The sequence below is a fragment of the Netta rufina genome, assembly GCF_964035555.1.
Source record: "Netta rufina genome assembly, chromosome: 16".
NCBI classification, from domain to species: domain Eukaryota; kingdom Metazoa; phylum Chordata; class Aves; order Anseriformes; family Anatidae; genus Netta; species Netta rufina.
Genome location: NC_140140.1, coordinates 6,750,611 through 6,772,055, shown reverse-complemented (window position 1 = coordinate 6,772,055; position 21,445 = coordinate 6,750,611). Strand labels below are relative to the sequence as shown.

Sequence of the window (21,445 nt, the reverse complement as noted above, 5' to 3'; positions counted from 1 at the left end):
GGGACACAGCTTAATGGGGAGTCAGCTCGGGTGACACAGCTCAAGACGTGGCTGGGAGTGGGGCTCCCCTTCCCTTCACGGGGTATGGGAAAGCTGCAGGACCCCCCTGCTCCAGCTGGGCCCAGGGAATTGGGCAGGGACAGCCCGGGACACCGGGGTGGGGACAGGGGAGCTGCCAACCTGCCCGTGGATGTCCTCGAGCAGATCCAGGGGACAGCGTGGGTGCACGGAGCGGCTCCAAAGGGCAGAAGGGACAGGGCACAGGGCCGGGTCTGCAGGTCGAGGGTCATCCCGGTCCTTCTCCCGTCATCCCACAAGCAAGAGAACCCGAGTAGGGCCAATGCCAGCAGTCCGGGTACAGCGCTGGGGGGGATTTGCCCACATTTACCTGTGCCCCACTGCTGGGTGTGGGCAGCAGCAGGACACGGCTGCACCGCCACGGGCTTCATCCAGCTGGGGGGAGACCAGGCGGGGAGCTGAGCCCAGTGCACCCAGGGACCTGCCGAGGAGAGCACAACACCGCTGCCACCAGCAGCTCTGGAGGGCTGCCTTGTGGGGGGGTGAGCTATAAAACCTTGCTGTGGCTGAACTGAGGCCTCATCGCATTTGTGTCCATACGTGAGCACGCGTGCACGCTTCACGCACTTCAATCCCCGATGGCATCTTCCCATTTGAAGCTCTCCCTTCCTCCCCTCCTGCCTAGAGAGGGGGAAACCAAGCCGTGCAGGGACCAAGAGGCTGGTGAGAAGCAGCAGGGCAGAAGCAAGCAGCCGTCCCTACCTCGCACAGCGGGCAGGCAGCTCCTCTCCTCTGCAGTCCCGGCTGCGAGCATCCCTCCCAGCCCCACGGTGCTCTCAGCACCGCGCTGAGCACCCCTCAGCTCCTTGGGGCCGGGGCTGCCTGACCCCACTGCGGTGACAGGGCAGGCACCCACGGTGAGCCCCGCTTCCCCCCGGCCCTGCCGCCCGCCCAAAATCAGCATCTCTGCGTGCTTCCCCGCCGCCGTCCCCGGCTCTCGGTACCCAGATGAGTGTGAGCAGCGCCTTGCCAGGCCGGGGAAGGTGTTTTCACCCAGCCGTGTGTAACCACAACACAGCGACAGAGAAGGTGGCTTAAATGTCACTGCTGGAGGAGGCTGTTTCGGCTGCTCCTCCTCCCACTTTCCCTGCCGGCTGAGCAGGGCCCGGGTGGGTGTCGGGACCCCAAGCTGCCGGGATGGTTTTGGGAACGAGGACGCACCCCAGGATGCCCAGCCCTCATGCAGCACCAGCTCCACGGGCTGTGTGCAAGAGTCCCCAGGGCCACCTCCTCTCCCCAAGGGTCCCCACGTGGCAGCACCCACGGGGTCACCATACCACAGGTGCAGCCCACCAGCGTCCCCATCCGCCTCCATCCCTGGCCCCTTTCCCACCCTGAGGGCTCAGCTCGGGGGGGCCACGGCCCCGCAGCCCATACCTGGAGGGTCCCACGTCCCCTCCTGTGGCTGCCTCGGGAGGAGGCGCTGAGAGCAGGAGCGCTGCACGAGGCAGCCTCCCACGCGGCCCGCGGTGACCTTCTCCGCCGCACGCAGTGCGCCCCGGTGCCCCGGCAGACAGGGCGGCTCGTGCACCCTCTGGCTCCCACTGGGCTCCCCCCAGCAGGTAACGGCTGCTCCGGCTCCTGGCCAAGGCGGGGGGCTCTGGTTTGGGGCAGGGAATGGGGAGCGGGGGGCTCCAGGCAGGAGGTGATGGGTTGTCGGAGCTGTTTGGGGGAGCAAAGTGCTTTGGGGGAGAGCCTGGAGCTCAGCAGTGCCGTGCTGGGGTGAGCAGGAGGGTGAGGGAGCATCGCCTGGTTTGGGGGGGTGGTTTTGCACCCATGTGAGCACCCGGGGTGGCTGTCCCTGCCAAGCTCCTGTCCTCCCCCAGCCCCACAGACAGCAGGGAGGTTGCAGACCCCTTCCCATTTTGCCCACCCTTCATGGTGCTATGGCACAGCTCTGCTCCGAGGGATAAGGGGACTGGTCCCAGGCACCAGGGCAGAGATCCCGCTCCCCCCAGCCCCCTCGCAGCCCCTGTCCAGGCCGTGCCCTCAGCCTGCAGCGGTGCAGAGCAGCTGCGGAGGGCACAGCACCCACCCGGTGCTGGCTGGGGGCTGCCGCAGGCACGTCCAGCTCAGAGATGTCACCCGCCTGGGGCCAGCTGGGCTGCGTTTCTATTAAGCCAGCTGAGTTTTGAAGCCGATGTTGTGCAGGGAAAAAAAAAATAATTAAAAAAATCATGATTATGGCAGAAAAGAGCACCCCTGAGTGGCCGGGCTCTGTCACTAACCCTTGCTGCTTGTGTAGCCCTCGTGAAAGTGAAAAAAGCCGGGGTGGTTTCCCTGGCGTGGGAAGCCAGCCAGGGCTGGGAGCCGAGCGCAAGGGGAGAGCCGTGGGGGCGGTGGGGCTGTGGGGCTGCGGCTGGTGTTCAGAAAGCCAGAGAAATAACTCAGCACCAGCTGAACCTGCTGCTTTTTGGCAGCCCCTGCCCAGCTTCAAAGGGGCTCAGCCTTGCTCTTGCATCTGTTCTGCCTCCCGGTGCCGCTGCCTGACCCACTAGGGGTCACATCAGCCCCAAGCCCTACGAGGGGCTTCCCTTGCCCCTGCCACCCCTCCCCAAGCCCCCCACGGGAGCCCCAAGCTGTCACGGTGAGATGGGGACAGAGCCAGCCCAGCCCAGCCCCAGGGCCTGATGCTCCCCTGCTATGGGACCGATGTCCCCAGTGGGGGATTATTGCCAGCCTCCTGGATGCTGCGCCACTTCCCAGCCCTGTAACCCCGCTCCTGGTGCTCTCCTAGATGCTCCTGCTCTCCGAGCCCCACGGGTGACGCGGTGCCTCCGGGACCTGCCCGCAGCAGCCCCACAAAATGCCCCAAGAATCGGAGCTGCCGGAGGGTGCTGAAAGCAGGACCGTCACAGGGGGGCTCAGCCTGCCCCCGAAGAAGAGGGAGATGACGGCGAGGAAGGCGCTGCCGGCCCCGGGCAACCCCAGGCCCTGGGGCTCCACAGCAGCTCCGGGTGCTTGGGTGCTGCTGGGGGGGCCCAGGGCTGCCTGCCCCTCGCCCCAGCATCCACCCCGCTGCATGAGGCCGGTGGTTCCTGCGGGCACCCAGCAGCCGTGGGCACGATGCGCCCCCCCTGGGCACAGGAGGGACCCTGGTTCCATGATGGTCATGGCTGATGGGGCAGCAGGGGGCTGCCCGCAGCCCCTGGGCATCGCCACCGCCTGCGGAAGGGGCTGGGGCACCCCCCAAGGCTGTCCCGGGGCCAGGAGCTGCCTGCACGCCCCAGCCTGGATGTCCCCGAGCAGGCAGCACGGGGACAGGCAGGACACGGGGATGGGGACGGTGGGGGCCCTGCCAGGGCTCTGGTCTGCTGCTGGCCTGGTGGCACCAGCTGGGGGCACAGAGCCGGGCGGGGGGCTCCCCTCGGTAACCCCATTGCCCACAGGCAGTATCCCCAGGGCACGGCTGTATTACGGACTGGCAGTGGGCACGGGCGAGCCGAGCAGGGCAGCTGCCAACCTGCACGATGCCAGCATCCCCCCCAACACCCCAAACCCCTCGGAGCCCCCCAACCCCTCACCTCCACCTTCCACCAGCACTGCCCCTCTGCAGCCCCCTCCAGGGGTGACTTCCCCACAGGGGACAGGCGAGGAGCAGCCGCCTGCTGGCACGGGGACCGTCCCCGTGACACCCACCCCACTCCCTGCCCACATTCCCACCTCCCCAGGGCTGCCCCCCACGGCACCGTCCCACGCGTTGCTCTACTCCCGGCCGCTCTGCCCCGCGGTCTCGTACCGGCGCTGCCGAGCCCCGGCCGGCACCGGGGGGCTCTGGGCCATGCTGCTGCCCACCGCCAGCACGCCCGCGGTGCTGCCCCACTTCCAGAGGGGCTCCCTGGCGGTGCTGCCCGGCGGCGAGCAGAGGAAGGTGGAGGAGCTGCGGGAGGAGGATTTCCTGCGGTGCGCGGCGGCCGGCAGCGAGCTGCGCATCAGCTCGTGCGTGGTGCGGGGCATCCAGAGGAGCTCGCACGCCGGCTTCGCCTCCCTGCGGGTCTGCCTCGGGGAGCAGGATGGGCAGGTGCGTGAGGGGCTGTCCCCTGGGACGGGGATCCCCGCGTCCCCAAACTCACGGGGCCATTCCCTGTGCTCATCACCCAAAGGAGCCGCCTGGGCTTTGCAAATATTTTTCCCCAAAAGCTCTGCGCCTCCAGGGGCTGGCAGTGAGGGCTGCCAGGTGCAGGGAAGCGGGCAAGGCCATCAGTCCTGCTCTGCGTGGAGGGAGCGGGGGCACAGGGAGAGGCAGGCCAGGCTGCCTGGTGCCACCTACATGTCCCCAGCCTCATCCTTAGGGGGTCTTTCCAAGCATCAGCCCCAGAGAGCTGAGAGCAGAGAGAGGGACCAGCCGGCCCTGGCACCCTAAGCCCGGAATCGGTGGCTTTCCTCGATGCCAGGCTGGCCCCGGCCCTACAGAGGAGAGGGTCAGAGGCCAGGGAGGGCTGAAACGGGTGAACTGCAGCTCCACCACCAAGCTTCTGCATGGCTTTGGTCACCTCTCCTGTTGTGGGAGGGCAAGAAGGAGCTTCAGGGTGTGGTGGGGCTGTGGGGTTTGTGGAGGGCAGCTTGGGGAGGAGGCGGCCAGCCTCGCAGCCTCAGGAGGCTGCCCTTCAGCTGTGGGGCAAGCAGGGGGTGCCGGTGGCATTGGGGCTGCTCCTGACGTGGGCCCTCTCCTCGCCCTGCCCAGGTCTCCGTGGAGGTGCTCCAGGAGTTCCCCTTCTTCTCCCGGCAGCGGGGCTGGGTGTCCTGCTGCCCGCACAGGACCTGCCAGCTCTACCAGCTCCCGTGCCAGCAGCTGGCCGTCGGGGACATCTGCATGGTGTGGAGCCCCAGGAGGCAGGGACACGACACCCACGGGGCTCAGCGAGAGCCTCCTGGGGACCGCTAGCCCTGGTGGCCACCGCGTGCCCCCGGGGGCACAGGCAAGGAGCCTGCAGGGCCAGGCGGTGCAGCCCCACTCCCCCCGCCGAGCTGGCCCCCGCGCTGCGGGGATGCTCGATTCTCAGCAGCCACATTCCTTCACGGGTGTTTATGGCTTTGCTGTCTCCCCGCTGTCCTGGGCTCAAATCTCCCCTTTTAAGGGAGCCTCGGGAACTCGGTCGCTGGAGTTTCACAGGCTGCTCCCTCGCAATTCATTGCCTCGGGGAAAAAAAATAAATAATAAAAAAAAAAAGCCTTGTTTTTCTCTTTGCTCCACGATGTACTGAGCGAGTCAAGCTGCGTCTCATTCCCAGCGCTGCGTGTAACAAATAAGATCTATTTTCACCTCCCAGTGATTCACCTGCCTGGCACTAGCTCACCTTTCCCTTAGCAGCTGTCTCCCCGCGCAGCTCCATCCTCACCTCCCGCCCCGCAGCACCCTGACTCACCTCCTGTTTTCTCCAGCCCTGTAATCGAAGGGAGGAACCTGACCGGGAGCGGCAGGAGGAACGAGTCACGTTGCGTTTTCTCCTGATGACGGCCACGCTTTGATGCTGGCTTCCCCGGGGACCTTTGGCAGGAGCCAAAAGTGTCCTGGAAAGAAGATGTGTCATTTCCTACCTGTGCTGGTGACCCGCATCTCCAGGGGACACCTCCCAGGGGCCTGGGGATTGCAGTGAGGGCAAGTGCTGGTGACACACGGCAATGCCATGAGCCTGCACCCGCGGCACAAGCGAGGCAGGATGCTGCTGCGGGTAGGGGCAGACCCTGCGGGTATCTCCCTGGGGCCGGCGAGGCTCGTAGCAGGGAGCCCGGGGAACAAGTGGAGACTCTCCACCACCTTCAGCGTCCCCTCCGTCCCCTCCTGCCTTTTGGCCGGGGGCAGGCACGCCTGGCCGGGAGCAACACTCGTTACGTGGGGCTGGCTTGGCTGCGTGCGTATAATGGGACTAAAATGGGTGCCCCGCTGCGCAGCACGGCTTGTGCTGAAGAGCTGGGATGAGTCAGTCTCCGTGCGGGTGATATCAGAGCTTCTCCAGCCCCCTCCCCGCCCGGCGGGACGGAGGGGATGCAGCAGCGGGGTGCCCGTGTGCGGGGTCTCTCGGCGCTGCCGGTGCCGTCACCACCGTGGGGATTTGGGGAGCCGCAGGGAGCTGGCGAGCACAGAAACGGCCTCAACGCCTCGCAGGGGAAAGCGGTGCCAATCGGCGCAGACATCTCACATAGCAGAGACCTGAGCTAATTCCCTGGCCCTGCCTCTCGCCTCCCCGCCAGCAGGGCCGGGCAGGGCCGAGGGGTCAGCAGCAGGGACGGCTGATGCTGGAGCGCCCTGCCCGGACGCGTGCCAGGGTTCGGAGCTGGGGCAAGGGAGGGCCAGCAGCTGCCCCGAGAGCCTCCCCCTTCCTGCCACCGTCCTGTGAGCAAAGCTCGCCCCTCGCACCCAGCAGCACCCAGGGGAGCTGAAGCCAGCAGCTGTGGGCAAGAGCAGGGGGTGCGGGAGCAGGTCCCCAGCTCAAAGCCGCTTTCAGCAGCAGGAGGCAATTTGGGGACAGCAAAGGGACGGTAGCCAAAGCAGGGCTGGGATGCAAACAATACCCAGTTATCTCCAGCCATGCAGACAGCGAGATAAACAGGCTGAGAGGGGCCGGCAGGACATGCCACAGACACTGGGAACTCCCCTGGAGCCAGAGGAAAGGACGCAGAGGCCCGGAGCAGCCTGAGAGCAGGGCTGGCACTGGGCACTGAGTCACCCTGCAGGGAGCAGCCCGGCTGGAAGTGGGCAAAACACCCCAAAAGGGGATTTTGGGGGTGCTGCTGAGGGAAGTCAGGGAGAGCTGCGGAAGGAGTCCACGGCCCGGCCACAGAGTGAGCTGCCTGAGCTGCGTCAGCTGGCTGTTTGGGGAAGAAAAGCGAAAAAAAAAAAAAACAAAACACAGGGAGCGTGAATCACAGGCACGCTCCCTGCCCTGCCACAGAGGCCGCCGTCCCCGCCACGCGTGGGGCAGAGCCCCCAGCTCCCCGGCCGGCTGCCAGCGGGCTGCAGAGGGGCTGACACTGCCCAGCCGTGCCCCCCACCCCACCCCGGGGACCAGCGACCCTCCGGGGGCACCGGCACCGCGGATCCCCCTTCCCACCGCCCAGGACCTCTCCTCTCCATGAGCACCGGCTGCTGCGCGCAGCCCCCCTTTTTCCCCTCGCCCCTCCACCCCGGAGTCCCCATCCTCATTTCGGGGGTCCCGGGGGGGGTCTCCCCGTTGCCGGTCCCCGCCCGCCGGGGCCGGGCTCGGCGGCGCCGCCCCGCGCAGCGCCCAGCACCGCCCCGCAGCGCGGCATGGGCGAGCGGCGACCCGCGGCGGCCCCGATCTGAGGCGGCCCGGCAGCAGCAGCACAAGCCGCATGTCGGGCTCCGGGGCTCGCAGCCGCAACCGGCGGCTGCCCGGTAAGTACCGGCCGCTAAACGGCGGGGGGAGCTCGGAGGGGTCGGATGGGAGAGGACGGGCAACGCGGTCCCCCCCTCCCCCGCTTGTCCCCGTCTCCTCGTCCCGCAGCGCAGCCCGTGGGTGCTCCTTGCCCCGCAGCGCTGCTCGCCTCGAAGCCTGGCCCTAAAAACGCCGCCCCACAGCCCCCGAGCCCCGGTGCTGATCCCCCTGCAGCCCGGCTGGTTGGTGAGGGGCTGCCCGGAAAGCTCCGTGCCCAGGAGGGGGATGCGCTGCGGGGGCACCTGCACGGAGAGAGCCCGAGCTCGGGCACCTGTTGGGCCACGGGTTTGGGGCACCCCCCGGGTCCCCCCCGAGCACCTGGAGGAGCGGGTGCCCCCCCTGCGGTAAGGGTTGGGGCCAGAGGAGGCCGAGCAGGGCGACAGCAAGTGCGAAGGTGTCAGGGGACGGGGTGCTGTAGCCCTGCCTTGTGTCCGGTCCCTCCTGGTTCCCCGTCCTCCTTCGGCAGGAATTGAATCAGGGCCCCGTAAATAGCAGGGTCTTATGACACAGCCTCTGCTGGGGAAAGAGCTCTGGGCGGCAGGGATATTTTTAGTGCCGAGACGCAGGGGATTTGGAGATGGCTCGGAGGAGCGCAGGCGATGAGACCGCTGCTCAGGCAGGGGCTGTGCGGTGCCGTGTCCTCCCCGGCTCCTCGCCCCCTGCTTTTCCTAGAGCATGGCTCTGCCAAAACCGCCGCCTCCCTCGCGCTCGCCCGCTGCGTTTCCTCTCACCGGGGCCGGGGTTATTTTTTGCTCGGCTGTGGCACGAGGTCAGGCGTGCCGCTTGGGAAGGGCCCGCGCAGGGAATTCACGCTCGGGCATCCCCTCCCCACCGCCGTTCCCAGCTCTCCCCTCCGGCTGCTTCTCCCGAGGCCGAGGGAGCTGAGAGCCCTTGGGACTCCCTCGTGCCACCGTGGTTTTGCTGGGGCTGGGCTGATAGGGAAACACTTGTGAGCTCTGCGGGGCGTCCCAGGGGATGCTGTGGTGGCCGAGGAGCTGCCTCTTGCTCTGCTCCCCTCTCCTTGCAGAGGCAGGGAGCGCGAGGTGCACCCCAGCCAGCGGCAGCGGGGTGCCCCTGACCGCTCCGGAGGTGCACGGACATGGGGTTGGCTCCGGGAAAGTGCAGGGAGAGGGGCAAAGGAGGCTGAGCGAGGCTGCCCCAGCTCTGTAGGGAACGAGCCCACGCTGGGCACAGCCTCTTGCTTAAACTGCACCCCTCGCCATCGCCCCTCTTCAAAGAAGGTCCTGAAAAACAAACCTCAACTGCCTTGAAATTTCCACGAGGTATCAAAGAGCTGCGGGCTGAAGAAAAGGCCGTCCCCATCCCCTCTTGGCCTGGTGCCTCCGCTAACGAGGCTTCTCCCACCCCCAAGCACACCCCTCCCATTCACCAGCACAGAGGGGGGTTTGTGCTGGGATCCCGGGGACAAGGAGGAATGGAAAACACAAAACACGTCTCCTCCCCGGGGAAACGCAGCCAGACAAGTGAAACGCGCTCAGCTCCCAGCGTGAGCGCCGCCTGAACACCTTTCCACCGGTGCTCCCTCGAGCTCCATTCTGCCCTCGCCCCACGCCAGCCCCATCCCAGGAGCTGCTCCCCTTCCCTCCCACGGCAGGGAGGATGAGGACGGGGCAGTTGGCAGCCCCTCGCTGCCCAGCCAGCCGTGAGAGCCGGAAGGATCTGCAGGCAGCGGGGTGCTCGGGGCCGGCCCAGGCGCGCGGGAGGTTCAGCCACCAGCGGGGAGGGCCTGGCTCTGAATGCAGATAAGCCTCCGGCCCCTTGGCTGAGCTGGCTGGAGTAATAACCATGACAATAGTAAGAAAAGGCAGGCCACCAGCAGGTACTGACAAATCCCCCGCGGTGCACAGGGGCCGCATTGTGCGGGCGAACGTGTCCCTCGGTGGGAACATGCCAGCCGGATGAGACAATCCCCGCCGCTGACAGGCAGGGAGCGTGACCGGCCGTCACATGGGGAAGGGCAGCGGCAGGGAACGCCGCTCTCCTTTATGTCCCCGGCCAGGGTTGCTGAGTAGCAGCCAGACACTAGCGGGGCTGTTTGCTCCTCCTGTGCCCGGAAAGGCCCGGGAGGAGGGGGAAGGCTCCGTCCCCGACCCTCACCACGGTCACGGGTCTCAGGCCGAGCCCAGCGGCGCAGCTGCCAGTGTGACGGCCACAATGGCATCTCAGTGCTCGTGCCCGGCGCCCCGGCCGGAGCTCACAAACAAGTTCACAAACAGGTCCTGCTAATTTCTCCCGCGAGAGGAATCCCGGCCTGCCCTCCCCGTGCACCCACAGGAATGCTGCCACCAGCGCTGGCTCTGGCTGTCCCCATCGCGCCCTTCCGATGGGGATGGACGGTGAGAACGCGAATGGCGAGGGTCAGCCACGCTCACAGCACTACAGGCAGCACCTGCCAGTGTTTTAGTTTATTTTGCATAATTTGGAGACTCTCCACCTCACCTTGAGATTAGGGCCCCTTTGGGAAGAGGCTGCACAGAGAGCTGCTCCATAACCCCAAATCCGGGAGCCTGAGCTGAGACAAGGCAGACAGGCAAGAGGTCACGTCCTCCTGCTGATAAAAAGCCGGCACAGTGCGCTCTGAGCCCAGCCCGATGAGCTCTCCTCAGCCCTGAGGAGCGTGATGAAGCGTGGGCTGTTTGCCACAGATTTGGCACAGCTGGGCTGGGGGGCAGAGCTCTGACGGGACAGGGCTGGCTCCAGCAGCAGCAAAGCGCCAGCTCTGCAATCAGTGCCCTGGTCACCTCCGTCCCTGTCCCAGTGCAGCCCCTCCTTGTCCCTGGCTGAGCCCTGCTGCAGGTGGCAAGGCAAAACCCTCCCCTGCGCCCCGTGCTGGGGGGCAGCAGCCCCCGTCAGCTGCTGGTTAGGCAAAGCTTATCCTGGACCGTGCTTTGAACACCACAGCTCCCAGCTCGGGCTCTGCTCAGCACCGCAAGCCTCTGCGGGTGCCCAGTGCTCAGGTCAGACACGCCAAAGCCGAGGCCCCTCCAGGCAGCCAGGGTTGCTGCCCCGGCCATCCTAGGAACACGCTGAGATGTCAACGAGGAGCAGAGCCACTGCCAGAAAGAGCTCCTGGGGTTCAGCTGAAGGATGTCCCAGAGGACGGGGTGCAGAGGGCAGAAGAGCACCGAAGGGGCTCTCGGGATGTGACATTTACCTCCAGGACATCTCCCCAGGCCCGCCGCCTCTCTCCCGTTGGGGTCCTACCCCACCGAATGTTGCTGACAGCCCCCCGCTGCCCTCGCCCCTGCTCCTGCCAGACAGGGTGGGGATGCTGAGCGCTGGCTGCTGCTCGGCTCCCTCCCTAGCTCGGAGGAGTGGAAGGTTTGGGCTGTGCTCAGGCAAAGCAGGGGATGTTTGTTTGGTTCCCTTGGTTACTGCACTGCCTGCTCCAGTAATCACATTTTCCTTGTGCCGGCCGGGCCAAGAGCTGCAGAGAGGAAATGTGGAACAACTGAGGCCAAACACCAGCCTGGGAACAGCCCGGGTCACCAGCCACGGCCCCTCCGTGGCGGCTGGGTCCTACCTGCTGCGCGTACCCAGCCCCCGAGGGATGCACCAGCCCCTGGGATGCAGCAGCAGGCTCACTCCTGCTTTCCTTCAGCTACTGCCCAAGGGCTCCGTCGTTCCCGTGCGAGCCAGGGACTCAAGCACCGGCCCTGAACTGCAGGAGGAATTACAGGAATGAAAATGTTTGTGCAGGCAGAAGCCAAGCTGGCTGTGCAAGCAGGGGATGTGAGCGCGGGAGCCTGTGAGCGTGGGTGCGGCTGTATTTATAGCGCCGGTGGCGGCAGGGGTGGCAGCAGGGGTGAGCGTGTGCAGGGCTAACGAGGTTCCTAATCCCTTTTGTTCCTTATGCATTCCTCAGCCCAGCAAGCCTGGAGCACTAACGCCAATTCTTGTTCCAGGGAGTTTCCCCTGCCTGTTGATGTTCACAGGCAGCCCTCTGTTTTGTTGCAAGGAAGATGAATTCCGAACATGTGCAAACCGTGGCTGATCTCACACCAACACCCTTTCCCCCCTCGATAATTTACTTCAGCAGCAGTGCAAGCAGCACGTGGCCCCCCAGCTCCTAGCTGCCCTGAATCTCAGAAGGGAGGTCTGAGGCTCCGGCACAGCAAGTGCTGGTGGTGCTGCCACTCCAGCCTGTCACATCCACTCAGGGCGACCGGATCACTGTGCTCTGAAAAAAAAGCAAAGCAGAGCAGAGGGGAATCACCCAAGCTCCAGCACAGCAGCGCCGTGTGAGCTGGGGCGGGCAGGAGGGCTCGGACAGCCCCTCCTGGCCTGACCCACCTCGCCTTCCTCCCCAGCCGACATGGAGCAGGGGCAGCGCAGCCTGGACACGGAGCAGATGCAGCAGCAGCAGCTGAAGCTCCGGGAGCGGCAGAAGTTCTTTGAGGAGGTTTTCCAGCACGACGTAGATTTCTTCTTCCCCGTGTCTCACCTGCAGATAGAGCACCGGAGACGTGAGTGCTGTGGGCACCGGCACGGGGCTGGGGGTGTTTCAGGGAACTGGCACCGCCGTTAGACAGGGGTCGGGTGTCCCCAGTCCAAAGGCAGCTGGGGACGTGCCTGTCCCGCACGGACACAGGACCACACACGCTGCGTGGGGGTGTACGTGCGGATTACTCACACCACTTCACCAAAGGCACTGAACTTGGGTACCCTGTACCCTGGCTGGCTCCCTGCGTAGTTACTGCTTGAGACAGGCTCCTCCAGACAGCAGCTTGGGACAGGAGCAGGGGGCGCAGCGAAACAGCAAGGTTTTCCAGAGGGATGTTTTAAGGAAAAAGGATTCTCCCGGGGACCTCTTACCAGCAGGTGGAATTCAGTTTCCCACTGCAAGGCTGCCCTCCCACTTTGGGGTCCTGCCTGGCGTCTGTGGGACAGACAGACCTCGCCCCACAGGCTATCGGTGCCCTTTGCCTGGCACTTGCACTCACCTTTTTGCTGGCCTCTCTCTCCGCAGCCCCCTTGGGCAGCATCTCCTCCATGGAGGTGAACGTGGACGTGCTGGAGCAGATGGACATGATGGACCTGACAGACCAGGACACCGTGGACGTGTTTCTGGGCTGCGGGACGGAGGAGAGCAGCAGTTCTGGGCCAGGTACAGGCAGCCGGAGCGTTTTGTGGTGCAGCACGGGAGCTGTTCCTGCCCCCAGCATCCCCCCAGCAGCTCATTCTTCAGCCCTGGCCGCCCTGCTCTGTCAGTCGCCCGTCCCAGCGCTCAGCGTGCCTGTGTACATGCACACCCCCTGTACAAAGACAGCCCCGTGGTGTCTGGCCAACTGTGAGGCTGGCCAGACTTCACCCTGGGCTGGTCCCTGCCTCTACCCACCTCCACAGCCCAGAGGTACAGAGCCCGTAAATGTATTTCACTGCAGAAGACCAGAGAGCTCAGACGCTTCCCAGAGTCTGCGGGGCAAATTCTCTTGTCCTGAAGCTCCTCCAGAGCAGCCCGCGTCTTGCCATGATTTTCTAGGTCCCCACCACGCTGCAGAGCTCGCTGCACTCAGCAGGGAGGCTGCAGGAGCCCTCCCCTCCCCAGCCAGTTCCCATACTCCAGCAGCAGAGCTGTGCTGAGGTCCCACAAGCAAAGCCTGGGGTGCCAGCACCCCACGCACAGGCGCTGCAGTGAGCCACCGAGGCCAACCCGAACATCTCCCGGCACATCCTGCCGACAGCCTCACGCAGCACGGCTCCGAGCCGCGCCTCACGCGAGACAGAAACGGCTCCGCTGCCAAAAATGGGGAAGGAATGCGAGGCACAGCCTCGCGCCAAGCCGGGGGGGTGAGATGGGGAACGGCCAACGCGTGGCTCCCGCTGCACCTGAAAGTGGGGTGTGGGAGGGCAGTGCAGCCCACAAAGGAGCAAGGTGCTTTTGTGGGGATACCCGTGAAGTTTGGGGGGCAAGAAGCCTCCAGAAGCCTTTTTCTTCCTTCTCTTACCTCTTTCTGCTCCAGGGGCAGATGCCAGCCAGTGCCCAGAGGAAATCACCCTGCCGGTGCCCAGCGCAGCCGAGACCAAGTCACGCATCTCCTCCACGTCGTCCGTCTCCACGGATCCCAACAGCTTGGACACCAGCGAGGAGGGGGCCGAGACCCCCGTGGTGCAGTCGGACGAGGAGGACCTGCAGGAGGACAGTCCTAAAGAGCAGGCGGCCAGGAGCTAGCAGCCAGCTCTGCCCCGCTCCCAGCCTCCTCGGTACGGACCTGCCAGCCTGGAGGAAGGAAGGCTGCTGGCACTCTAAGCCCCATCCTGGACTGCTGCCCTGCAGGAGAGGGGAGATGTTTCCCCCCCTCTCCCTCCACAGGTTCTCCTGGCAGCCAAGGGAGAAGGAAAGGGGTGTTGTTAGGCTCCCAGAATTAACTCTTCAGGCTTTGCTGCTAACACTCCCTGCTTCATTCCCCCCCCCCGAACGCTCAGTATCCCACAGTCCCTCCCACACCGTTCCCAGAAAGCCATCCCTTGGGATCCCAGCTCCCCAGGTCGCACTGACAAGGATCCTTTCCGGACAAGCATTTAACAACAGCAGACACAACAATAACACTCCTGTCTAACCCAGCAGCGGGTGTGTGTGTTATTGGGAGAAAAGAGCGCTGGGGATGAGGGTTAGGTGGGGGCTGCAGGAGGGAAGATGGGGATAAAGCAAGCGTGCTGAGGGTACAGCTGAGAACAGATGACCACATTTCTCCTGCTAGATATCACAGGGTGGGAGCAGGCAGCAGGGACCTCTGCTTGCTCTGCAAAGGATGGGCGATAGTGGAGCTGGTACCATCCCGTGCTGCCTGCCTCATGGAGGCTGCTGTGTGGGCACAGCTGTCCCAAAGAGGGCTGCCAGTGACCTGTAACTGCCCCCAGCAGAGAGCTATCCCGTGCCAACCAGCTGAGAGGAGTACTTCAGCACACGCAGCACCAGCAGCTGTTGCTCCCCAAACCCAGTGCAGGGAGCATTGTCCCGGTTGGAGGCTGCTTTGAGGAGCGCAGGAAGAACCATCGCAGAGCTGCTGCCTCTATCAGTGGCTGCAGGCCAGGAAAGTGCTGTCGCTGCTCCGGCTGTGTCAGCACAACCGCAGTCACCCCGAGGGGGGAAGGAGCCTGCGAGATAAGCAACTGGATCCCGGCAGTGCCATGCACCCCAGCTGCTTCCCAGGGGAGCTCTGAGCTGCTTGCCATGATCCCTCCTGCACCAGGCAGCCATGCGTGGAGGCTGCTGGGTCTTTGGGGTGAGAGGAGCGGTGAGCTCGATGGTGTCCTCGTCCCAACGCTGTCCTGGTGTGACCTTCCTTGGGGTGCCCCCATTTGCTGGTGGCTGGTGAAGGCAGCGTGCATCCAGCCGGGTCCCTGCCTGAAGACAGCCGCTGCCTCTGGAAGGAGCTCGTCAAGGGGTGAGGGGGACCGGGAAATGGAGGGGCAGGCTGGGAGGAGGAGGATGATGTGGGCAGGCCTGGAACACGGGGACAGGACTGGGACGTGGGGACAGAGCTGAGCCATGCGGGCAATATGAGACATGAGGATGAGGATGGTGTTAGGGCACAGAATCACCCAGGCTGTGGGAGACCCCCGAGATGACCCTGTCCAGCCCCTGACCTAACCCTACCCATTCCTCCACTGACCCCCAGCACTCGGCTCTACACCCACACGTCCTTTAAAGACCCCCAGGGACGGTGACTCCACCACCCCCCTGTGTGGCACAGCCGTGACGGGGACAGGCTCTGTGACACGAGGCCATCCCTGTCACACAGCACGGCCCCATCCCTCGCCCCTCAGGGGCCTGCCCCGGCCCCCCCCTCCCCCAGGCCCGAGGCCGCCATGGCCCCGCCGCGTCTCCATGGCAACGGACCGGAAGCGGAAGCGCTGAGGCCGGGGCCGCCATGATGGCGGCGGGGCCGCTGCTGCTGCTGCTGCTGGGGGCGGCGGGGCCGGGGCTGGGGGCGCCGGGGCCGGGCTCGGGCTCGGGCTCGGGCTCGGGGGCGGCGCTGCGGGAGGAGCTGCTGCTGAGGCCGCTGCCCGCGGGGGACGTGGCCGCCGCCTTCCAGTTCCGCACGCGGTGGGACGCCGACCTGCGGCGGGGGGCAGGTAGGGGCCGTGACGTCACGGGAGAGAGGGGGAAGGTCGGGGGGGGGCGGGATGACGTCATCGCGGGGGAGGCCGCGTGACGTCACGGCGCCAGGCGGGGACAGCGCCGGGGGTTGGGCACGGTAGGGGGGGGCTGGTGGGGACAGGGAGGGGGCACTGTGAGGCCTGGGGACACGGGGATGTGAGGGGGATGGGGACGGTGACATAAGCAGGCCGGGGATGATGACGCAAACAGGCCAAGCCACAATGATGTGAGCAGGCTGGGGGCGATGACGTGAGCAGGAGTAGCTGTGATGACATAAACAGGACGAGCCGCAATGATGTAAGCAGAGCAGGGGACGGTGACATAAGCAGGCCGGGTACAATGACACAAACAGGCTGAGCCACGATGATGCAAGCAGGCTGGGGATGATGACGTGAGCAGGACTAGCAGTGATGACATAAGCAGGACGAGCCGCAATGATGTAAGCAGGCCAAGCCACGATGATGTGAGCAGGCTGGGGACGATGACGTGATCAGGATGGGCCATGATGACATAAGCAGGACGAGCCACGATGATGTGAGCAGGCTGGGGACGATGACATAAGCAAGATGAGCCACGATGACGCGAGCAGGCCAGGGATGATGACGCGAGCAGGCCGGGTTGCGCTGGCCGGCACTGACGCTGCGCGCAGTCTCTCACTACAGGCTCTTCCCGAAGGCGCTGGGGCAGCTGGTGGCAGCGCAGGGCGTGCGGGAGCTGCACCTCGCCCTGACGCAGGGCTTCTGGCGCACGCAGAGCTGGGGGCAGCCGCCCCTGGGCGCCCCCGCAGGCGCCGAGCTCTGGGTCTGGTTCCAGGACTCCGTCCCCGAGTAGGTACCCGCACGGCGACACCACAACCATGGCACCGCCGGGTGTTTGGGGTTGCAGCCCATGCCGGGTGGGAAGTGGGGGCTGCAGGAGGCAGGGCAGGGTGGGTGGCAGCACTGCTGTCCTCTCCCCGGGGCCTTTCTCACCAAAGGCCTCGTGATCTGGGGCTTGCCTGGAGCTGGAAGGGGTTTGGCAGTGTCTTGGTGGAATAATGAGCCTGTAACAGCAGGGGCCGTGGCAGAAAGGGCACAAAGGGCAGAGTGGTGCGGAGAGATAAAGCTCTAGTTCGCTAAAGGAACAAGCAATTCCCTCACAGGGCTCTGTGCTGACAACCCCCTTGCTGTGCTGTGGGGTTATGCCTTGAGCTCTCATCCGTGACTCGCTTCCTTTGACTCCCGTCCCATATCTGCCACCGTTCCCTGTCGCACGTTTCCTCTGGCTGAGCCCAGCAGCTCGCTGTGGGTTTGCAGAGCTGCCTCCACCCCACAAGGGCCCTGCCCCCGCCCTGCTGCCCGGTCAGCGCTCAGAGCACCACAAAGGTGCCCCATTGCCCCCCGCCTGCTCCCCCAGCCCGCCTCCTCGCTGCCCAGCTGTGCCCAGGGACTGCCCCTGCATTAAACGTCACCCAGATGCCACGTGTTAGAATAAAACATGAAGAGGGGCGGAGAGTGAGTGACCAGCAGCCTCTGGCTGTGAGCTGGAAGCCAGCACGGTGACCGCAGTGTAGCTGTTGAGCGGTGCTGTTTTACCACCCGTTATCCCGAGCTGCTGAGTAAACCGTGGTGTCTGTTCTCACAGCGTTGACAAAGCCTGGAAAGAGCTGAGTAACGTCCTCTCGGGAATCTTCTGCGCTTCTCTCAACTTCATCGACTCCACCAACACGGTCACGCCGACGGCGTCCTTCAAACCCCTGGGCTTAGCCAACGGTGAGCCCGACCCGCGCGTGCCTGGGGGCCGGCTTCGTGCTCTTTGTCCCCGGCTTGAGTTCTGCCCCGTGGCCCTGGGGGAGCCCGTGTGCGGGCCCTGCTCTGGCAGCGTTTGTTCCCGAGCTCACAAGTCACTGCGATGAGGTAGCCCTAGAAGGGGAAATCCGGTGTCCCAGAATAAACACCGCAGAGGCTGCTGCTCTGCTAGCTCGCCCAGGAGGGGTGGGAGAGCAAGCGTTTCCATTTGGTTCCCTGCCAGCTAGCACTGCTGCCAGCTGCAGCAGCAGGTAGCGGAGCACGAGGGCACGGACAGCAGGGGTTAACCTGTTGGAAGCGTTTCCTCTCCCTGCTGATGAGGCTTACGCTTGAACAGAGGAAAGCCACAAGCAGCACGTGGCTCCCAGCCCCTCGGCTGTCTCTCTGAAAAGCGTTTTACAAAACAGAGAGTGAGAACCGCAGGGTTTAAGGCCCTCAGAAAAAAAAAAAACCTGCCAAGAGATACCCTCACCTAGTCTGTCCGAATCACCCTGAACAGAGTAGGATCTCTTCCTGAAAGAGTTTGTGGCATTTTGGGCATATTCAGAGCGTGTCGTGCCTGATGCTCTCGTGCCTGCTGTTAACCCCCTGCCTGCCCGCCCAGGGACGGATCACCGCCTGCTGCGCTACGCTGTCCTGCCCCGGGAGGTCGTCTGCACAGAGAACCTCACGCCCTGGAAGAAGCTGCTGCCGTGTGGCTCAAAGGTAACGGCGAGTTCTGCTCCGGGGAGCTGGGGGCAGTCCAGCAGCGTACACCGGGAAGTCTCCTGGCCTTGCAGGGAGCAATTTGCAACCAAAGTTTTGCTTCCTCTCCCCGCAGGCCGGTCTGGCCGTGCTGCTGAAGGCTGAGCGGCTGTTCCACAGCAGCTACCACTCGCAGGCCGTGCACATCCGCCCCATCTGCCGGGTGAGTGTCGGGCTCAGTGGCTCCCTCCTGTGCCTCCCTCCTGCAGCAGCCGGGCCTCTCCTGGCAGCCCGGGGCTTTAGGCACTGAGGAGAGGCTCGATGTTTGGGAGCTTTCCCCAGGGCTCTGTTCTAGACAGATTTAACGCCCCCAAGAGAACACCAGAACCCTCCTTGCTGTGACTTCAAGATGACCCTGCTTTGCCCAGCTCCCGTGCAGTGGGTTCAGTGGCTCACCTTGTGCCCCGCTGGGACTCTTGCAGTCCTTGCTGTAGCTCGAGCTCTCTCCTGCTGCCCTGCCCTTCTGGAAGGTGCGATCAGAGCCACCTCTTTCTCTTCCCCAGGATGCTTCCTGCCTGGCTGTTTCCTGGGAGCTCAGGCAGACCCTCACTGTGGTCTTTGACAGCTTTACCAGTGGCCAAGGGAAGAAAGGTAAGCTCAGCACCAGCGCGCTGTGCCCCCAACCTGCCCCGAGCCTGCCTCACGCTGCTCTCACTGACTTTCCTTCCCGCAGACTGGTCCTTGTTTAAGATGTTCTCTCGCACCCTTACTGACGCGTGTCCTCTGGCATCGGAGAGCAAGGTCTACGTTGACATCTCCCCTAAGAACAAGGTAACGCTCCTGGACTTACAGGCACCCTGCTCTCTGCTCAGCCGCTTCACGTGGCCGTGGAGCATCATTGCCTCTACGCTCCGCACAGGCTGGAGACCTCCAGGGCTGCTGAAGGGCTGCAGTGCTCTCCTGCCTCTGAGCTGGGCTGCTCAGAAGCGCTCAGGAGGAGGGTGGCGGTGTCAGCAAGCGTGCTGAGCCGGCCACTTCTGAGAGGGGCTTTGCCAGTTACTACAAGAGGCACGGCCCTCTTCATGGCCAACTTGCTTTCTCAGGAAAAAGAGCTACTGGAAGTGACCCCCACTCCAACGTCTGTACATGAAGCTGTTGTGCAGGGAGACAAGAGAACCTACGCGGTCTACGACCTGCTCAGCCCCTCGCTCTTCAATTCATCCCGCAGCCTCAACGTGCAGCTGAAGTGGAAGCGGCCCCAAGACAGCCGTGAGTGACCGGAGCGCTGTTCCCTCTGCGCTGTCACTCCAAGCTCTGGGCCCAAAAGCACCTGGTGTCAGCCCCTGATTGCTGTTTCTTTTTCCCTTTTGCAGAGGAGCTGTCAACACCCGTGCTCCACGCTCAGCGCTACGTGAGTGGGTACGGGCTGCAGACTGGTGAAATCAGCACTCTGATCCACAACACTCACCCCTACCGGGCCTTCCCCGTCATCCTGCTGGAGACTGTGCCGTGGTATCTGCGGCTCTACGTGCACACCCTGACTATCATCACGAAGGGGAAGGAAAACAAGCCAAGTGAGTCGATGCTCCCAGCAGCACGTGGCATCCGAGGCCCTTGGCACCAGCAGCTCATTCCAGAGATGGTTTAGCCCCTCCCTTGAGCCCCAGCTATAACTGGGGAACAGGACTGGGAAATAAAACATCTTAGGATGTTTTCCCAGCCTTCAGTTCAGCACTTGCCACAGATGAGGCTTTATTAAGTCCATTCTCTAAGAGTCCCTTGGGCAGTGTTTCATAACCCAGCAAGAATCTAAAGCAAAGGGCATTGATTTTTTTTGCAGTTAAAGGAACCTCGATGTAAAACTGATGAGTGGATGACGTTTTACATTTTTAACCTTTTCTTACGAACACCTAACTTTTGTGGGTCATCAGCACTAAAGATCAGCCAGATTTAGCTTTAACCCATGCTTTTTGTTACTTGTTACGTCTTCACTTGCCCCGAAAACTTCTCCCGGGACAGTAAAAGCGAGATCACGCACCTAGTGAGATCTCTAGGCAACGTGAGGCTGCACAAGTGCCACTCCAGTGCCACTGACGGGTGTCTTTGGGGCTAGGTTATATCCACTACCAGCCAGCGCAGGACCGCAAACGGCCTCACCTGCTGGAAATGCTGATCCAGCTTCCAGCCAACTCTGTCACCAAGGTCACAATCCAGTTTGAGAGAGCCTTGCTGAAGTGGACAGAGTACACACCTGACCCGAATCACGGATTTTACGTCAGGTAAAGGCATCGCTCAGCTCCTTGTCCCCTTCTGGGCTTTGTGTAGGGCTGGCTGCCCAGGTCTCTGGGGCTGGGAAGAACTCGTGCTGTCCCTTTGCTGGCAGGACTGACACTAGTGCGTCCTTTGTCTCCTTAGTCCCTCCGTGCTTAGTGCCCTGGTGCCCAGCGTCATTGCAATGAAGGACGTGGACGTGGAGGAGAGCCCGCTCTTCGCCTCGCTGTGAGTGTTCCTGTCCCCAGGAGAGGGGCAGTGTTGCAGCACGTGGGCTGGTTGCAGTTACCCTATGTGGTCTTCACCAGCCTACAAAGACTCGTGGCTCCTTGGGGAGCTGCTGTGGGACGTTCTTGGTGTGTCAGAACAGCAGCCCAGGAGCCCTTCCGAGGGGGGCTGCTGGCAGGGGGGTGACTACAAGGGACAGCTGGTGGTGTGAGGCCTCGCAGCCTCTTCTGCGGTCTCCCCTGAGATTTGGAGGTCCCGAGGAGAGCCTGGCCCCTAATGGGCTGTGAGCACCTCCAGGGGCCACCCAGCTCCAGCGCTGGTCAGCACGAAGTGTTGGTCCTGTGCAGGGTGGTGCTAACCTTCCTGCTCCCCCTCTCCAGCTTCCCTTCCTCCGATGGCTCCAGCTATTTCGTCCGCCTCTACACGGAGCCGCTGCTGGTCAACTTGCCGACGCCGGACTTCAGCATGCCCTATAACGTCATCTGCCTGACCTGCACCGTGGTGGCGGTGTGCTACGGCTCCTTCTACAACCTGCTGACCAGAACCTTTCACGTGGAAGAGCCGAGCCGGGGAGGGCTGGCCAAGCGGCTGGCGAACGTCATCCGTAAGTTCAGGGGCGTGCCGCCCCTCTGAGAGCAGCCAGGGCCGCCGGAGCAGGGCACAGCAGCGACGTGCTGCTGCCTCCTGTCTCTGCTGCCTGCATCTCTCCTGGGTCCTACAAGCTGAGCTTGCTTCCAGAGTTAAGATGGAAAAGGGCTCAGAGCACAGTAACCACTGAGCTGCATTCACACTGGATTAGGAAATGTGCAAGCCGTCTGTTTGGGTGGGGAGTAACTTATTCACCAGGAACAATGCTGGAAGTAAACTTGAGCTGT

At 63.8% G+C, this 21,445-nt stretch overlaps 2 protein-coding genes across 2 annotated transcripts; both read left to right on the top strand.

Annotated features, from left to right (window-relative positions):
* Positions 1-7,317: 7,317 nt before the first annotated feature.
* DBNDD2 (dysbindin domain containing 2) lies at positions 7,318-14,060 on the top strand. Its single transcript, XM_084296532.1, has 4 exons — positions 7,318-7,435; positions 11,807-11,962; positions 12,466-12,603; positions 13,460-14,060. The coding sequence occupies exons 1-4, from the start codon at positions 7,393-7,395 to the stop codon at positions 13,666-13,668; spliced, it is 546 nt and encodes a 181-aa protein (XP_084152658.1). The 5' UTR covers positions 7,318-7,392; the 3' UTR covers positions 13,669-14,060.
* Positions 14,061-15,373: 1,313 nt separating this feature from the next.
* On the top strand, positions 15,374-21,445 carry PIGT (phosphatidylinositol glycan anchor biosynthesis class T; the record flags this gene model as incomplete). Its single annotated transcript, XM_084296641.1, has 12 exons — positions 15,374-15,575; positions 16,250-16,427; positions 17,224-17,351; positions 17,992-18,092; positions 18,208-18,294; positions 18,635-18,722; positions 18,805-18,902; positions 19,175-19,340; positions 19,445-19,645; positions 20,185-20,350; positions 20,487-20,570; positions 20,951-21,445. The coding sequence occupies 12 exons, from the start codon at positions 15,374-15,376 to the stop codon at positions 21,201-21,203; spliced, it is 1,752 nt and encodes a 583-aa protein (XP_084152767.1). The 3' UTR covers positions 21,204-21,445.